At 44.4% G+C, this 19,269-nt stretch overlaps 1 protein-coding gene across 10 annotated transcripts in view; it reads left to right on the top strand.

The window, feature by feature from the left end:
- LOC129545603 (general transcription factor II-I repeat domain-containing protein 2) overlaps positions 1-18,417 on the top strand; it is a 50,113-nt gene extending 31,696 nt beyond the window's left edge. For 4 of the 10 annotated variants that reach the window (XM_055410004.2, XM_055410012.2, XM_088832869.1 and 1 more), the window contains 8 exons: positions 1,802-1,879; positions 8,451-8,507; positions 10,052-10,114; positions 11,142-11,219; positions 11,522-11,605; positions 13,081-13,264; positions 13,814-13,842; positions 16,285-18,417. In XM_055410004.2, the coding sequence (XP_055265979.1) occupies positions 1,802-1,879; positions 8,451-8,507; positions 10,052-10,114; positions 11,142-11,219; positions 11,522-11,605; positions 13,081-13,264; positions 13,814-13,842; positions 16,285-17,888 (2,177 nt within the window). In that variant the 3' untranslated portion in view covers positions 17,889-18,417. The remainder of the gene's footprint in view (positions 1-1,801; positions 1,880-8,450; positions 8,508-10,051; positions 10,115-11,141; positions 11,220-11,521; positions 11,606-13,080; positions 13,265-13,813; positions 13,843-16,284) is intronic. The other 6 variants (XM_055410005.2, XM_055410009.2, XM_055410008.2 and 3 more) reach the window with 6 other exon arrangements.
- The last annotated feature ends 852 nt before the right edge of the window (positions 18,418-19,269 follow it).

Here is a 19,269-nt window from a genome sequence, read left to right as displayed (position 1 = left end):
CCATGGCCCCCCTGCCTCCCTCTCCTTCCTCACCAGCTGTAGGGTGGGTGAGCCATTCCCACTGGCCTTAAAATAGGCCTCTTTTGTTGAGGTCTCTCTTTGGAGATGTGGTTCCCCTTAAGATAAAATATGTGTTCCCTAATAATGTGACTTTCTGCTGTGAATTTCATGGTACGAATCGCTTCCAGCTGCCTACAGGCTTCTGAGAGCTGACCGTCCCTTGGCCTTACTTCCACGATGTTTGTGTTGCACCTGACACACCGAACAGCTGTTTAAATGGGTTTTGCCTTTTGAACTTCCCCCTCCTCCCCATGTGTTGAGGAAAAGCCGAAGCCACCCTGTTTTCATTACCATTTCAAACACGTTCTGCATTCCGCAGCATCAAATCTGCTTTCAGTTGCCTGCATTGAACAGGAGTTTTTCTTTGACAACCCAGCCATCACATGTTTATCAGATGTTTATTAGTAGAATCATTAGTGTCTAACCAACTTGGAAGTTGTACCTAAAAGTTTGACTGTAAGTTAAAAAGCTATACACGTTTCAAACAAAAATTCAGGCTAGTGGTGATATATGAAAAGCGAAAGTCGCTCAGTCGTGTCTGACTCTTTGCAACCCCATGGACTATACTGTACAGTCCTTGGAATTCTCCAGGCCAGAATACTAGAGTGGGTAGCCTTTCCCTTCTCCAGGGTCTCTTCCCAACCCAGGGATCGAACCCAGGTCTCACACATTGCGGGTGGATTCTTTACCAGCTGAGCCACCAGGGAAGCCCTTTTGATAATCACATTCTTTAATACCCCATTTCACTATCCCTATGCCAACAGAACTGTTCATTTCAGAAGACCCCGACCCCCACCCCGGAACTTGTTAATTAATGCTGAACAGTGAAATCCCAAGCTGTGTCACAATTACTGTTTTTGCTTCAGTTAACTTTCATAGTTAGATTATATATATACTTCAGTATCAGTTATCTGTTGCAGTATAAAAGACCACCTGCCCCCCAGAACTTGGTGGCTTCAAACCGTGATTCAGTCTTTCTCACACGTCTGTGTGTGGACCAGGCCGTCCTCTGGGCCGGGCTGGCCGTCCTCCTGGGCCGAGGCCTCAGGTAGCAGAGTTAGGTCTCTCTCCTCTGAGCCTCACAACCTCCAGGTTCATTCACACAGCAGCTCTGCTCCCAAAACAGCAGACGAGGAGGCCCAAGCATTTTTTCCAGCCTCTGTCTACATCCCATTGGCCGAAGCAAGTCACATGGCCAGCCCCAGGTTTGCAAGGGGGAGTTTTCCACATGGAGAAAACAGGAGGGGGAAAGTTGCAGACAGGTGTGTATCCTGGGATGTAGACGTCTGTGGCTAGTTTTTGCCATCTCCATACCTTTCCCTGATAAAGCCTTTAGGTTTTACTAATGTAGTTTCCCCAGGTTTTGAAATCCATCCTGTTGTAGTAAGTAAATTAAGAAAATCTGTGCCAGTTCAGGCCCCATTACAGAAGAAGATTTACAGTATTTCGTGTAAATATATGTGCATATTCAGCCATCTTGAAAGGGAAAATCTCTCCACACTGGGAGCGAGGCCTCTTTGTCCTTCTCTTCTTTTCCTCCGTCCCTCCATCTTTCGTTCCTTTTATGTTGTGTTATTATATTTTTATGTGGATTAAATGAACCATTCGTTCATGGTACATGAGCTACAAGTTCTTTTGCTGACTGCAGTGTTACTGTGTTAATCCAGCCTGGAAGGTGTATTAGCTGGTCACATCTCTGTGAGTTTAACACATCATTTTATAATTTCCATTGCATTCCAAGGTATTTCACTGAAAGCAGAAGTTGTGTCAGTCAAGAAAGAATCAGAAGACCCTAATTACTATGACTCTAGTATGCAAGGTAATACCATTTTATAATAACTTTCTTCTCTAAAAGTTATCTGTGATGGAAACTTTTAATGAGTGCTCATCTGAACAAATAAGCAAAGAGTCATAAAGATCCATGTATATAAATAAAATCTAGCACAGTGCCATTAAGGTGAACAATTTCACAGTCATAAAATAGATTGTGTTAATATGTAGCCTGAATCCATATGATTCTGGGCATACGTGACTGTACAGTTATTTCAGGCTGCGTTTTACTTGAGTTTGTCTATTAAATATTGTTTTGTGTGTTCTAAAATATTCCCCTTTTAAGCCTCTTCTGTCCAGTCTGAGTTGCTGAGAAAATTATATTAAGATAAGAGAGATGGAGACAGAGCTAAGAAACTCAAGTGCCATTTTTTACTAGAAAGGCAGCATGTGAGTTCACTGCCAGCATGTAAGTTCAACAGGAAGAAAATGGTTGTTACCAAATGCACACACATTCCAAATGTGGCACAGGTGGGATGGTCTATGCGGTTAGGTGGCTCTGTTCTCCACCCAAAGACCAGAATCCTGCCAGACCCCAGCTGATGATGGTTGATGATCGGCTGGGGTCATCACGGTCATAGGGTACCATCTTATTGCTACGACTACTGCACGGTGTTCAGATCCTTTCTCCATCTTCCAGCTCCACTACAGAGTGTAGGACGATTAGCAATTACATCCTCAAACATTCCGTTCCGTTCTGTCGCTCAGTCGTGTCCGACTCTATGCGACCCCATGGACTGTAGCCTACCAGGCTTCTCCGTCCATGAGATTCTCCAGGCAAGAATACTGGAGTGGGTTACAGTTTCCTTCTCCAGGGGATCTTCCCGACCCAGGGATCGAACCCGGGTCTCCCGCATTGGAGGCAGACGCTTTAACCTCTGAGCCACCAGGGATTGAAAATGTTTCCTACAAAATCATAAACTTTGGAATTTTCCTGCAACATTACTTAGCTCTGTAAGTTTTACTAAAAACACATTTTCCAAAAGATCTAAAAGGCAGAGACCAACAAAGTTCTTTTGTAATTGCTCTGTCGTGGGCCAACCCCACTCACCCCCTTCTGCCCCCTCCTGCCCTGTGCCCCGTGACCAGTCTCCTTACATCTGGGCAGAGGGGCAGAGGATCTCTTTTCAGCCCATCTGCTACCTCCTACCTCACCCCAATTGTGTATTCTTTGAAAACTGGGATCTGTTCACGTCTCTCTCCCATTCACATTGTCTGTGGCTCCATATCACCTGTAAAGTCCGTTTCCTTCCATGTTCCTATTGTTTCTTTTCTTTTTTGGCCACCCCATGAGGTATGCAGGACCTTAGTTCCCTGAGAGAGAGAGAGTGAAGTAGCTCAGTTATGTCCGACTCTTTGCAACCCCATGAACTGTAGCCTGCCAGGCTCCTCCATCTATGGGATTTTCCAGGCAAGAATATTGGAGTGGATTGCCATTTCCTTCTCCAGGGGATCTTCCCAAACCAGGGATTGAACCTGGGTCTCCTGCACTGCAAGCAGACTCTACCTGAGCCACCAGGGAAGCCCCAGAAGTGAAAATTGCTTAGACCCCATGGACTACACAAGTCCATGGAATTCTGCAGGCCAGAATACTGGAGTGGGTAGCCGTTCCCTTCTCCAGGGGATCTTCCTAACCCAGGGCTCGAACCCAGGTCTTACACATTGCAGGCGGATTCTTTACCAACTGAGCAGTCCAGGGATCAAAGCTGCGCCCCCGGCGGTGGAAGCTCAGAATCTTAACCACTTGACCCCAGGAAGGTCCCCCTGCTGCTCTTTCTGGTGTCCCTTCCTGTGTCACCTGCCTCCCCCCCCACCACCCCCCTCTGTTCTGCAGATGCGTGCTCTGCCTGTGGTTCCTTGCATGTGCCCCGAGTCCCCCTCCCATGGGGCTTTTGTATAAGCTGATCCCTCGCTATGGCTCCCCTTCCTGTCCTTCAGACTTCTAAGGAGCGTCCCCCTTCTTTCTGGGCACAGTCAGAACCTCAACTCCTGCAGGGAGCTTCCAGCATTTAGTGTGACCTGCTGTGTTCTATTTTTTGCCTTTTTTTTTTTGGCCACACCAAACAGCATGTGCCATGTTAGTGCCCTGACCAGGGATCGAAGCCATGCCCCCCCGCATTGGAAGGGTGGCATCTTAACCCCTGGACCGCCAGGGAAGTCCTGTATTTATACTTTTGCCGAGGACTCCCTCAGCTAGTGGCGGGAAACACAGCCTCTTACTCCCGCCCTGGAGTCCCAAGTCGGGGACTTTCTACCTCCTGGACACTCAGATGTGCTTGCTGAATTCAGTGTGAAGAATCAGTGTAACATTGTTTCTAAATGACTGTTGTTTGAAACAACAGTCATTTAGAAACAAATTCTTGACTCCCAAGAATATATTTTTAAACTTAAATGATCAAATTGTGTACAGTCAGGGATAGGATACTTACAGATTCTGCTCTGAAAGGCAACAGTGAAATAAATAAATCAGATGCACCTTCATTCACTCTAACTTTTCAGAAAGAAGTACATTATTTGAAGAGAAATATTTACATTACATGTATGCCTTTATAGTCTTTCTCCTGCTTGGCTTGAAAATGACAACCATTCAAGACATCTTTGTAGAACAGCTTCCTTCTTGATACCAAAAAAGTTCCAGGTTGCCTGACGTCATGGACAATATTCCATAGCACTGAATGTTTTTATAACCACTTGGGTTAAATACCGGAAAAGGCAATGGCAAGCCACTCCAGTACTCTTGCCTGGAGAATTGCATGGACAGAGGAGCCTGGTGGGCTGCAGTCCATGGGGTCGCTACTAGTCGGACACAATTGAGCGTCTTCACTTTCACTTTTCACTTTCATGCATTGGAGAAGGAAATGGCAACCCACTCCAGTGTTCTTACCTGGAGAATCCCAGGGACGGTGGAGCCTGGTCGGCTGCCGTCTATGAGGTCACACAGAGTCGGACACGACTGAAGCGACTTAGCAGCAGCAGCAGCAGGTTAAATACATGCTGAAGTATTGATATCTTTCTGTCTCCTTTAAGTAAGGGAGATAGTTTCAAATCCAAAAAGACAATCAATGTGACCTGCTCAGAATGGCGACTGGCCCCTAGGGAGCCCCCAGTGAAGTCAGCCATGGCCCCACAAGTGCTCAGAAGCTACCCCACACACACACACCAGGACCTCATGATCCACCTGCAACACAGATCTCTCAGAAGACCCCCAACGCAACGTCTACACAAGTACATATAGTATCTTGGCCCACGTGAAGCCCATGGAAGTCCATAGGTCTTTTAGGTGTTCAGGGACCCCATCTGTTCCCTGGAAATGAAGAATGCCCCGTACAAGCTTTGCTGAGCTGTACTGCACCCAGGCTTCCTTGATGTGGATGGATGTCAGAGCATCACTACCATTATGTGCTCTTCCCGGCTGACGCGGCGTGATGTGGGGGGAAAGGCTTCCAGGATGAGGGAACGAGGTCAAGGTCAAGGAGCCCAAGAACAAGAAGCCCAAGGTCAGGGAATTAATATAGCCTTTCCCGAAATACATCACTGCAACACTGTCTCTTCTGCCTTCGTTTTCCCCATTGAAATACCCCATACATTGATTACACAGAGCCCAGCTGGATAATGCAGGATAATCTTTTCTGAAGGTTATCAATGAGGACACCTAATCCTATCTTCCCCTTGCCATGTAACATAAAAATTCACAGGTTTTGGATACCTTTTTTATTTTTGCAGGGGAGGGGGGGCATCTGCCTATCGCAAATAGTGAACAATTGTACGCCAACAAATTGAGTCACCTAAATGAAATGGACAAACTACTGAAGCTGACTAAAGATAAAACACCAATTTTGAATAGTCGCATAACAAGAATTTTGAACAGTCATTGAAAAGCTTCCTACAAACAAAAGCCGAGGATCAGGTGACTTCACTGGTGAATTCTACCAAGCGTTTAAAGAATGAACACCAGAACTTCAAAAACTCTTGCAGAAAATAGAGGAGGGAATACTTGTCAACTCATTCTGTTAGGCCAGTGTCACCCTGATACAACAACCAGACAGAACAACACAAGGAAACTACAGAACAATGTCGCTTATTAACAGATAAACAAACATCCTCAACAAAACAGTCATAAGTGTATACCACATACCTGTTGGGTGTGTACCTCCGCCTCAGGCCTGCAAACCTTGAGAACACAGAAAAAGCTCAGCGACAATGACACCAATGGCTTATTGGACAGGGGACCTCACACATCTGAAGCAAAGTCCTGGAGCAACACATACCTTGTACAGCAAATGGCAGACAAGACGTGACAGCAACCTTCGCTGACTCGGAGGAGGCGGCTTCCATTCACAGGGAGGAACTGATGTCAGATTGGCTCATCAGTTACCAGGGAAACCAACAGTTGGGGTAGGGGGCAAGCGAGGTAGGTAGTTACTAATTAAGCCGTAATTAAGAGGATGGAGGTAGTCCTGTGTGTGAAGCAGGGTCTGGTTGAGTGGGGAGATGTACTAAGAGCAAGGGAACAGCCAACTTGAATGGCCTGACCACACAGTGACCATATAGTGATTGCTCCTAGGAAGGCAAGATTAGCTCAACATATGGAAATCCATCAACAGAATAGCAACATAATGAATAAGGGACGAAACCCACACGATCGTCCCCATAGATATAGGAAAAAGGCCTTTGACAAAATCTAATACCTTTCAGGAGGCCTGGCATGCTGTGATTCATGGGGTCGCAAAGAGTTGGACATGACTGAGTGACTGAACTGAACTGAATACCTTTCATGATTTTTAAAAAACGCTCAAGAAACTAGGAACAGAAGGGAACTTTTTCAACATAATTAAGAGCATCTATTTAAAAACTTATATAGATCGTGTCATACTTAAAGATTGAAGACCTTCCCCCTAAGACCAGGAACGAGACGAGTATGTCTGGGACTTCTTTGGTGGTCCAGTGGTTAAGCATACATCTGCCAATGCAGGAGACATGGGTTCGATATCTGATTCAGAAAGGTCCCACGTGCTGCAGGGCAACTAAGCTCGTGCACCACAATTACTGAAGCCCCTGCCTGTGTTCCACAGCAAGAGAAACCACGGCAATGAAAGCCCGCGCACCACAAGGAAGACTCGTCTGCCCTCTGTGCAGCTAGGGAAAGCCTGCATGCAGCAGCCAAGACCCAGCACAGTGAAAACAACAACTAATTAAAACACAAGTCTGTCTGTTCTCGCCACTTCTTTTCAACATTGTATTGGAGGTCCTCAGCAGAGCAATTAGCAAGATTAAAACAGAAATCCAGGTGCGTGTCTCCATCTGGAGCCAGAGATCGGGAAAGACAATGGTCACAAACAGGGTAAATTATTAGCATTTTGCTATCTGAGTAAAGGGTAGATGGGTCTTTTTTGTACTATTTTATTTTTGCAGCTTTCCCGTAAGTTTGAAACTACTTCCACTATAAAGTATGTGTCTTTTTTTTCAAAGACGTGTATGAGAATTGAGGAAACTTGAACAATGACTTGGAGAAGGAAATGGCAACCCACTCCAGTGTTCTTGCCTGGAGAATCCCAGGGACGGGGGAGCCTGGTGGGCTGCCGTCTGTGGGGTTGCACAGAGTTGGACACGACTGAAGTGACTTAGCAGCAGCAGCAGAACAATGAGATGATGATAAAGAGTAATTGCTCATTGTGTGGATCATCACGATATGGTGACGCTAACAGAAGAGAGATGTCCTTCCTTCAATGTAGGTGTTTACACACTGAATTCCGAGATTTACCGTAAACTACCAATGGGTATAGTTACTTTTCTTTGCAGACAAAGTTTGTATACTCAAAGGTATGGTTCTTCCAGTAGTCGTGAGAGTTGGATCCTAAAGAAGGCTGAGCTTCAAACAATTGATGCTTTCAAACTGTGGTGTTGGAGAAGACTCTTGAGAGTCCCTTGGACTGCAAGGAGATTAAACCAGTCCATCCCAAAGGCAACCAACCCTGAATATTCATGGAAGGACTGATGCTGAAGCTGAAGCTCCAATACTTTGGCCGCCTGATGCAAAGAGCTGACACATTGGAAAAGACCCTGATGCTGGGAAAGACTGATGGCAGGAGAAGGGAACGACAGAGGACCAGATAGTTGGATGGCATCACCAACTCAATGGACATGAGTTTGAGCAAACTCAGGGAGACAGTGAAAGACAGGGAAGCCTGGCGTGCTGCAGTCCACGGGGTTGCAGAGAATCTGACACGACTGAGTGACTGAGCAACAGCACCCAGTTGGGGGGGTGGTTGGGGCACAGATAGAATGACCCGAGTCAGTGACTTGATGCTGGAGGACGGACAGATGGCCTCATTTTGCCTTCTCTCTGCTTTTCTGTTTCAAGTTTTTCCAAAGCATAGGTTAAGGGGGAAAAATAAAAGCATAAAGAAAGGATCATTTATATGAATTCAATTTCAAGGAGTCTATAAATATTTTGTGGGTATTCCTGTGTGGGTCTTGAATTCTTTGCCTTAGTTTCAAATGATGTCTTTTTTAAAATATGTGTTTCTGCCTTTTTAATATACTGTTTGCTTCCCTTTCAGAGAGCCGTCATTCTTCTGCAGGGACTGAAGTAATAGAAATGGAATTACCAATGGAAGGTTAGAAAATTGAGGCATTCTCTTTTTTCTTTTTAGTTTACAGTATTTTGCAGAGAATAAACTTTTTTTAAAAAAGGCTCTTTTGATATGAACCATTTTTTAAAAGTCTGTATTGAATTCGTGACAATACTGCTTCTGTTTCGTGTTTTGGTTCTTTGGCGCCGAGGCAGGTGGGACCTCAGCTCCCCGACCAGAGATCAAACCCGAACCCCCTGCACTGGAAGGTGGCGTCTTAACCACTGGACTGCCAGGGGAGCCCCTTGCTTGATTTTTAAAAGCTTTCTATTTTATGCCAGTCCTGTTATTCTTTCTTTATTTATTGACCGAACCACACCGCCTACCAGATTTCAGTTCCCTAGTCAGGGACCAGAATCCTAACCACTAGGCAACCAGAAAACTCCCTGAAACCTTTTTATTTAAAATAGTTACAGTTCGATCCCTGGGTCAAGAAGATCCCCTGGAGAAGGAAATGGTAACCCACTCCAGTATTCTTGCCTGGGAAATCCCATGGACAGAGGAGCCTGGTGTGCTACAATCCATGGGGTCGCAAAGAGTCAGACACAGCTTAGCAACTGAACAACAATAGATTCACAAGAAGCTGCAGGAACAGTACAAGCAGTCCAACGTGCCTTCCCTAAAGGTTACATCTTATACACCATAGTACAAAATCAAAACAGTCTTGTGTTCTAGTCTTTCTTCTTTTACTAACAATTGATTAATGTAGCAACTGACAGAACTTTCTGAAATGAGCTGGTTAGGTGAGATCATCTAGCCAGGCTTTTGTCCCTATGTAGAACTTGTAATGGCAACCCACTCCAGTGTTCTTGCCTGGAGAATCCCAGGGACGGGGAGCCTGGTGGGCTTCCGTCTATGGGGTCACACAGAGTCGGACACGACTGAAGTGACTTAGCAGCAGCAGCAGCAGAACTTGTATGTTGCTGCTGTTGTTGAGTCGCTTCAGTCGTGTCCAACTCTTTGCAGCCCCGTGAACTGCAGCACGCCAGGCTTCCCTATCCATCGCCATCTCCTGGAGCTTGCACAGACTCACTTCCATTGAGTCTGGTGATGCCAACTTGATGTACACGTCATAATTCTTATCCAGCAGAAAACTCAATTATGAGTCCAAATAATGATAGACCTTGAATCATCTGGGGGCTGCTGGCAGGATAAGAGAGGAGCAAATAGCTTTTGAAAAATCTCAATAATTCCCAACAACAACCAGAAAACACTGTTGCCACATGAATTCCAGTAGCTCAAAGAGAAGAATATTCTATGTCCGTTACAGAATATGTGGGTAACTTCGTATCATTTACTCCCTGAAAGTTTCTTATCTCCCTTTATCCCTTGTAAGTTAAGGTAATCTTTTATTACTCTACTATCCCCTTTAAAATTAAAATTACCGTTGTGTTTATACCTCTGTTTATTAAATATGAAATGCATTTAAAATGCCAGGATAAGCGACTTCTAGGGTAGAGGAGCAATAAAATATTGGAACATGAGAATAGGTAAGAATGAATGTCATTTTAGAAATTTTTTTTTTCAAGATTCTACTCAACTTGTCCCTTCAGAAACAAGTGAGGACCCTGAAGCTGAGGTGAAAATTGAAGGTTGGTTGCCAAAAACCTTGCCGAATTCACACTGCTAAGTATAGTTTTCCTTTCTCCTCGAAGGACTGCTCCAGGGAAAAGAGTGAAATTGATGTGTGTGTGTGTATGACCGGGGAGGGAGGAGCAGTGTGGTGTGGCTCCTTGTGTCCTTCTGAGGTCTTGCTCTCTGATGAGAATCTCAGATATCCAAATAGCTGATCGTTCACAGAACACAGGGAGTGAGCTCTGAGTCCCTCAGAAAGGACTGGACAGGCTCATTTCATTTCTCACATAGAACTTAAGGGAGTGTAGTGTCTGTCATCTGACCAGACCGTGATCATATCAGCTGTGCGTTTACTGTTTAACCCATCTGAGCTTCTCCTTGGCTGTCTCGTTACCTCATTTCTCGTAGGTTGTCTGCTTCTTACGTGCTCTCCTGTTCACTCTCGTCTGTCTTCCTCTCTTCCCCGCTCCTTAAATTGAGAATAACAATAAAGGAATTTTTTTTTCTTTTCCTTTGGCCAAGTGGCATGCAAGATCTTAGTTCCTCAACCAGGGAACGAACCTGTGCCTGCTGCATTGGGAGCTTGGGGTCTTAACTCCTGGACCGCTAGGGAAGTCCCAGGAAATATATTTTTAATCAGTCTTCCTTTTAAATCAATTTAGTCTGAATGTGAAGTATCAGGGGCTACAAACTAAGTAAAAGCCATGGTGCCCTTTCCCCTTCGACACAGAGATTAAACTGCAGAGAGTCAAATATCAATTAATGCCAAGCCAGCTTGTTATTCCACAGCTAAATATTCTCTGGAGTTTTAAAAATTTCGTCTGGCCTTCTTTTTTTTTCTTTGATCACGCTGTGCTGCTTGCAGAATCTTAGCTCCCCATCCGGCGTTGAGCCCAGGCCCTTGGCAGTGAGAGCCGTGAGGTTCAGTCACCAGGTCACCGGGAGTTCCCTCTTCGGGCCTTCTGATTAGAGTGGCAGTTTGACAGTTTTAGAGCAGAAGTAGTCTAATTTTCTATAAGTTCTAAATTTCAATTTCTGTTTAAGGAAACACCAGTTCACCCAACATTACAAATTCTGCAGCAGGTGTTGAAGACCTTAACATCGTTCAGGTGACAGTCCCAGGTATAGAATTCTATCTGATTTTGTTATAATTTAGACTGTGTTCTTCATTTTGTTATATTTTAACCATTTTGTGACATGGGTTAATTTCTTGGAGCTATTTCTTTGCTAAGTTCACCCTATCAACTAAGGAAAGACATCTCTAATGCCTTAAATTTACAAATTTACAGAATGCTTGCTTTTTGCTAAAAGTAAATTGATAAGCCAGGTTAAGTACTTTCTCATGAGCTAATGGGGGTTTTCTCCAAAGGCCTTTTGGGGTCGGGGCAAATACATGAATAACCTTTTTTTTTTTATTTTTTTAGATAATGAGAAGGAAAGATTATCAAGCCTTGAAAAAATAAAGCAACTAAGAGAGCAAGTCAATGACCTTTTTAGCCGAAAATTTGGTACGTTTGTATATTGTTGCATATTCAGAGTTTTTAGTATATATTTGAAATATTTCTTTCTAATTGATTACTTTAAGAAATTGATCTTTCTCTTAAGGAGCTGTGATCAAAATTAGTGTGTATTTTTACACGGAAACACTAATTACATAATAATAATAATAGCTATCTTTTGGCCAATAGGCACATGAAGAGTTGCTCAACATTATTAATTATTAGAGATATGCAACTCAAAATCACGATGAGGTACCACCTCACACCAGTCAGAATGGCCATCATTAAAAAAATCTGCAAATAATAAATGCTGGAGAGGCTGTGGAGAAGAGAGAACCCTTCTACATTGTTGGTGGGAATAAATTGGCGCAGCCACTATGGGGGACAATATAGGGATTCCTTAGAAAACTAAAAACAGAACTACCATATGATCCAGCAATTCCATTTCCTGGCATATATCCAGACAAAACTATAATTCAAAAAGATACGTGCACCCCTACGTTCATAGCAGCAGTCCTCACAATAGCCAAGACATGGAAACAGTCTGAATGTCCATGGACAGATGAATGGACAAAGAAGTGGTACCTGTGTTTGATGGGATGCTGCTCAGCCACAAACGAGAGTGAAATAATGCCATTTGCAGCACTCATGGATGCAACTAGAGATTGTTGCTAAGTGAAGTCAGTCACAAAAAGAAAGACAAATACTGTATGATATCACTCTGTAGAATCTAAAATAGGACACAAATGAGCCTATCTGTGAAACAGAATCATGGACATAGCGAACAGATTGGTGGTTGCCAAGGAGGAGGAGGCTGGGGGAGGGATGGAGTGGGAAGTTGGGGTTAGCAGATGTAAGCTTTTATAAATAGAGTGGATAAACAGTAAGGTCATACTGTATAGCATAGAAAAATAAAGTCAATATCCTATGATCAACCACAGTGGAAAAGAATATTTTAAAAAGAAAATGTATGTGTGTATATATATAACTGAATCACTTTGCTGTACAACAGAAATTAACACATTATAAATTGACTATACTTCAATAAAAAATTGTTTTAAAAGCTATCTTTATCAAATCATTATGTTGTATACCCAAAACTAATATAACGTTATATGTCAATTTTATCTCAATTTAAAAAATAACTATCATAGCTATCTTTGACTTACCGACTTTTTCCCATGGCTGAGTATTGTTTTTAGTGTTTGACATATGATGAATCATTTAATCCTCAGAAAACCTTTTTAGGTAGATAATCCCTATTTCATGCATAGTGAAACCGAGTCTGCTATCCTACCCATTCCCAATTTCAAAAATCACTAAAATCACTCTTGCATCCTAGCACACCTGGAAAATAAAATAAAGGCTGATCACCATTGTTATCACTTGGCGTGGATAATTTGAGAGCTTGACCTTAAAGATAAAGCTCGGTTTGGGAGAAGCAAGTAACAAATTGAACTAGCTTTATGCTCGTCTCACCACAGGTGAAGCCATTGGAGTGGATTTCCCTGTGAAAGTTCCCTACCGGAAGATCACCTTCAACCCTGGCTGCGTGGTGATCGACGGCATGCCCCCGGGGGTGGTCTTCAAAGCCCCCGGCTACCTAGAAATCAGCTCCATGAGAAGAATCCTGGATGCCGCAGACTTTATCAAGTTCACAGTCATCAGGTACATGAGGGTTCCCTGCCGGGTCAGGAGAATGAGCTACAGAGCCTAACTTCCTCAAGGTGGAAGTCGTGGGGCACCGGGATTCTCACCCCAGAAGGTGGGCGGTGGGTCCCAGCGGTCAAGTCAGTCAAGTGCTATGTGATACTAACCCTCATACTCGGCTCATGGTGTTCTTTTAAAAAAATACCTATTTTAATTTATTTATTTGACTACGCTGGGTCTTAGTTGCGGCATGCGGGATCTTCACTGCAGCATGCGGGAATTTTAGTTTCAGCATGTGGACTCTAGTTCCCTGACCAGGAATCGAACCCTGGCCCCCTGCATTGGGAGCTCGAAGTCTTAACCACTGGACCACCAGGGAAGTCTCAGTTGATCAGCTTCTGCTTCTGGGAACTGTGTGTTTTAGCTCCCATTTCTTGGTAATCGTTGGGCAGCCAGTCTTACTTTAGCCGATAGCTGACGTCACTAAAGTTTGTCAAATAGAACTAAATGGACAAGAGAGGAAAAGTGCCCTTTGTTGCACTCACCAGTGTCTCTTTTTCTCTTCAGACCACTTCCAGGTCTTGAGCTCAGCAATGGTGAGTATTCAGGGGGTGAGAAGGTGGTTCCAGCCCTTGATGTGCGGTGTGAGCTGTCTTTGGGGGCACTCACCGTGGGGTCCTTCCTTCCCGAGCCTTGCGTCTCAGAGCAAAGCATGCCACTTTTCACTTATTTATGTAGCTGTTCTGGTTCTTAGTTATGGCACGCAGGACCTTTAGTTGCAGCATGTGGGACCCAGTTCCCCGACCACAGATTGAACTTGGGGCCCTCTGCATTGGGAGCTTGGAATCCTAGTCCCTGGCCCAGTGACATGTCCCAAAACACGTCGCTCTCTGTGTTCATTTTTCCTGCCTCTTATAAAGCCCTTTAATTCTGTTGCTTCTGTTTTCTTAGCCAGGCATTTTTTTTCTCATGTCAGTTTGGTGGAGCTTGATCTGTGTTATGGCACACCACACTCTTTACTCAGGAGTCCTTTATGGTGGAGGAAGGCGCTCATAATACTGAACTACCACTGCTCCACCTTAGTTGGTAAATAGTTCCTGCCTGGCCACCCCAGTCCCACCTCCAGGATCTCTAACCACTGACCTCCCCGCAGTTCAGAACCAACACGGCTACTGCCTGGCACAGCAGGGCTTCCAGAACCCGCGCCAGTCAGTGCCGAGGCTGACTTCTGTTCTGATGGAGCCATGTTCCATCCTTTCTGCTTGTTAAATTTCGTTTTAATTTAAAACCTTTTTTTTTTTGGCCGCACCACTCGGTATGTGGGATCTTAGTTCCCCAGTCAGGGATCGAATCCACACCTCATGCAGTAGAAGCTTGTCTTAACCGCTAGACCACTGGGGAAGTCCAGATATTTTTCATGTCTCCCCTAGAATCCTTGCAAGCAAGTCAAAATCCTATTGGATATTAAAGCGGACAATGTAACTGTCAAAGACCTGCTGTATAGCACAGGGAACTATACCCATCTTGCATTAACCTATAATGGAAAAGAGTCTAAAAAAGAACATATGTATATAATACCTGAAACTAACACAAAATTGTAAGTCAACTATATTTCAATGAATTTTTAAAAATAAGGTATCTCTAGAAAGAAAAAAAAAGCAGAAAATGTAGAGATGGTTCCAAAAGTCTGAATCACTAGAGAACCTCCTCACTTAAATTTTGGAAACTCTGAACTTCCTTGGAAATCCAGTGGTTAAAACTTCACCTCCAGTACTGGGGGTGCAGGTTCGATCCCTGGTCAGGGAGCTAAGATATCCCACATGCCTCAGGGCCAAAAAAGTCAAAACCTAAAACAGAAGCAATCTTGTAACACATTCAATAAAGACTTTAAAAGTGGTCCATCTCAAAAAAAAAATTTTTTTTTAATTTTTGGAAGCAAAACTCTTCTCTTGAAATGCACATTTATTATTCTTAAGTTCATCTGGTTGCTAAATAGCTTTGTACCTTTTTAAGAGCTTTATTGTGGCATAATTTACATAGCATAACATTCACTTGTGCAAACTGTACACAGTCCAGTGATTTTTCTCAGTAAAGTTACAGAGTTGTGCATCCGTCACCATAATCTAATATTAGAACCTTTCCATCATCCCCCAAAGAGTCCTCCTACCCATTTCTAGTCATTTCGCATTCCCACCCCCAGCCCCAGGCAACTCCTGAATTGACTGCATTTCCTTAAAGTGAATTTTCATACCCGTCTTCTCTTGAAGTAAAGCTCACGTACATTGTGGCCCATTTCGTTACACTGAAACCACGTAAGTTCTGTGAGGGTCTGTGGCTGTCACCAGTGTCTTTTGGGACTCATAGCAGGTAAATCATACAACTTCTGTGCTCATCCCCTTCTCTGTTATTTCAAAATTCTCTTGAAAAGTCACTGAAAAAAAAATATGTCCAACTCTTTGGACTGTAGCCCACCAGGCTCCTCTGTCTGTAGGATTTTTCAGGCAAGAATGCTGGAGTAGGCTGCCATCTCCTCCTCCAGGGGATCTTCCTGATGCAGGGATCGAACTTGAGTCTTCTGTGTCTCCTGCATTGCAAGCAGATTCTTTACCTGCTGAATCATCAGGGATGTTAAAATGCAGATACAATCTCAAATCATTCTCATTTAAACCAGGTAGAACAAACATAGCCACTTACCAACCCTCACCAAAGATGTCTTTCATTTGACTCATCAACCTTTTAAAAAAGGGAATTAGTGGCTGATACGGAAAAACCAGGGGCTTTTTCATAAAATTCATTTCCAGGTTTTTACAAATCTGAAGATCCAGCCAGCGTGGGGCCATGCTCCCTTGGCAATGGTTTGCTGGCCTTGGGTGTCCCCAGCCCCACCCCCCACCTCTGCAGAGCTGGGTTGCCCTCCAGCTAACCCACGCCCCCCCAGCCACCTTTTCCCCTGCATTTGTCATCATGCTTTTGCTGATGTTTTTCTAACAGTCAAGAGAAAAGTGAACCCTTTCTTGTCTCCATGTCTCTATCAAAAGTGGGAAAAAGGAAGATAGATCAAGAGGGCCGTGTATTTCAAGAAAAGTGGGAGAGAGCTTATTTCTTCGTGGAAGTGCAGAGTATCCCTACCTGTTTAATATGCAAACAGAGCATGTCGGTGTCCAAAGAATACAACCTGAGACGCCATTATCAAACCAACCACGGCAAGCATTACGACCGGTACACTGAGAAGACGCGCGATGAGAAGCTGCAGGAGCTGAAGGAAGGGCTCAGAAAGTATCTCTCAGGGTCCTCAGACACTGTGTGTCCTGAGCAAAAACAAGTGTTTGCCAGGGTTAGTCCAAGGGAAAACGCTGCCGTCCAGCCTGTGGAAGACGTGGCTGGGAACCTGTGGGAGAAGTTACGTGAAAAAATCAGATCTTTTGTGGCTTATTCTATTGCCATCGACGAGATCACCGATATAAACAACACCACCCAGTTGGCCATCTTCATCCGGGGAGTTGATGAGAATTTTGATGTGTCAGAAGAACTTTTAGATACGGTGCCCATGACAGGTACGAAGTCTGGAAACGAGATCTTTTTGCGTGTTGAGAAAAGTCTGAAAAAGTTTAATATCGACTGGTCGAAACTAGTCAGCGTGGCCTCCACCGGCACCCCTGCCATGGTAGACGCCAACGATGGGCTGGTCACGAAACTCAAGTCCAAGGTGGCGATGGTTTGCAAGGGCTCCGATCTGAAGTCCGTGTGTTGCATCATCCACCCGGAATCACTCTGTGCTCAGAAGTTAAAGATGGACCACATCATGAGCGTGGTAGTTAACGCCGTGAACTGGATCTGCTCCCGTGGACTGAACCACAGCGAGTTCACGACTTTGCTCTATGAGCTGGACTGCCAATACGGCAGCCTTCTGTACTACACGGAGATTAAGTGGCTCAGCCGTGGGCTGGTGCTGAAGAGGTTCTTTGAATCCTTGGAAGAGATTGACTCCTTCATGTCCTCCAGAGGCAAGCCCCTGCCTCAGCTGAGCTCTCAAGATTGGATCAAAGACTTGGCCTTCTTGGTGGACATGACCATGCACCTGAACACGTTGAACATCTCCCTGCAAGGGCATTCCCAAATCGTGACACAGATGTACGACTTGATCCGGGCCTTCTTGGCCAAACTGTGCCTCTGGGAGACTCATCTGGCCAGGAATAACCTAGCCCACTTTCCCACCCTGAAATCAGTTTCCAGGAACGAAAGCGACGGCCTGAACTACATTCCCAAAATCGTGGAGCTGAAGACGGAGTTCCAGAAAAGGCTGTCCGATTTCAAACTCTACGAAAGTGAACTGACCCTGTTCAGCTCCCCTTTCTCCATGAAGATCGAGAGTGTCCAGGAAGCCCTGCAGATGGAGGTGATTGATCTGCAGTGCAACACAGTCCTGAAAACCAAATACGACAAGGTTGGAATACCGGAATTCTATAAATACCTCTGGGGCAGTTACCCCAAGTACAAGACCCACTGTGCCAAGATCCTCTCCATGTTTGGGAGCACCTACATTTGTGAACAGCTGTTTTCCATTATGAAACTGAGTAAAACTGAGTACTGCTCCCAGCTGAAGGACTCCCAGTGGGATTCCGTTCTCCACATCTCGACGTGACAAAAACACGTTCCCGCATGGTCCCGGGGGCTGGAAGCCTAGAATCCTCTAGGTCTGAGGGGTTTTGAGATGAAAACATATTATTAAATATTTCTGGTTTTCTTTTGTTTCCAGCTTGACTCGGAAATATCATTTGCAGTTAGCATACCTGTTTGTATGACATTTTTGTGCTTCCCCATAGCCCAGTAAAAAAAAAAAAAATCAAGAAAGTTTTATTTTATTTCTAGTAGTTGACTCTTCTTACGCCTGGCCTGTTTCACTCACTGACTTGCTGGCTTGACCCCTGTGGGCACTGGGACTGCATCCTGAAGTTTAAGTCGGAGGGAGAGATGGGGTTAGACATACACAAACATCTACCTCCCTGTCATTTGCATGGTATTCCATGTGATTTCATATGTTTCCAAATTGAAGGAGAATCAGAGACGTGTTGACGTACTGTGGTGTCTCTGCCTTCCCAAGAAACCGGAAAGGTAGGACTTAAAACAGAAACTCCCATTGTAAAGCAGCTGTTGTTATTGTTGTTGTTGTTGTCTAGGCGCTGGGTCCTGTCTGACTCTTTCACAACCCCATGGTCTATATAGCCCACCAGGCTCCTCTATCCATGAGATATCCCAGGCAAGAATACTGGAATGAGTTGCAATTTTCTTCTCCTGGGGATCTTCCCAACTCAAGGATCGAACCCACATCTCCTGCCTTGGCAGGCAGATTCTTTACCACTAAGCCACCTGTGAAGCCCAAAGCAACTTTACTTCAATAAAAATTAGTAAAAACAAAATAAAAGCAGATGATGATGAAAAGCAAAATATAATAGAAAATCCAAAAATAAATTACATAGGCTTTCAAAGACTAAGTTGAAGTTTGGAGGCTTTTTTTAAACCTTTATCTGAAATAATTTCAAATGCGTAGAAAAGTTGAAGAAATGAAAAGTTCATGCTGCTGCTGCTGCTGCTGCTGCTGCTAAGTCGCTTCAGTCATGTCCGACTCTGTGCGACCCCATAGACGGCAGCCCACCAGGCTCCCCCATCCCTGGGATTCTCCAGGCAAGAACACCGGACTGGGTTGCCATTTCCTTCTCCAAATGCATGAAAGTGAAAGTGAAGTCACTCAGTCGTGTCCAACTCTTAGCAACCCCATGGACTGCAGCCTACCAGGCTCCTCCGCCCATGGGATTTTCCAGGCAAGAGTACTGGAGTGGGGTGCCATTGCCTTCTCCGAAAAGTGCGTGAAGAACAGTTAATTCCCTTTTGCCAGATTCTCATGCTGTTTTATCATTTGTTTGTTCTCTTCCCCCCGCCCCCTCTCTCTCATGTGAGTGTGTGTGTGTGTACATTTCCTGTGTGTATAAGTGTCTTGTATATTATGTTAATGATAACATGTGTAT

This window comes from Moschus berezovskii, chromosome 27, assembly GCF_049115385.1.
Source record: "Moschus berezovskii isolate FMDL1 chromosome 27, NW_MosBer_1.0, whole genome shotgun sequence".
In the NCBI taxonomy this organism is placed as follows: domain Eukaryota; kingdom Metazoa; phylum Chordata; class Mammalia; order Artiodactyla; family Moschidae; genus Moschus; species Moschus berezovskii.
Note: the sequence above shows the minus strand (reverse complement) of the source record. Positions and strands in the feature narration are given on the sequence as shown.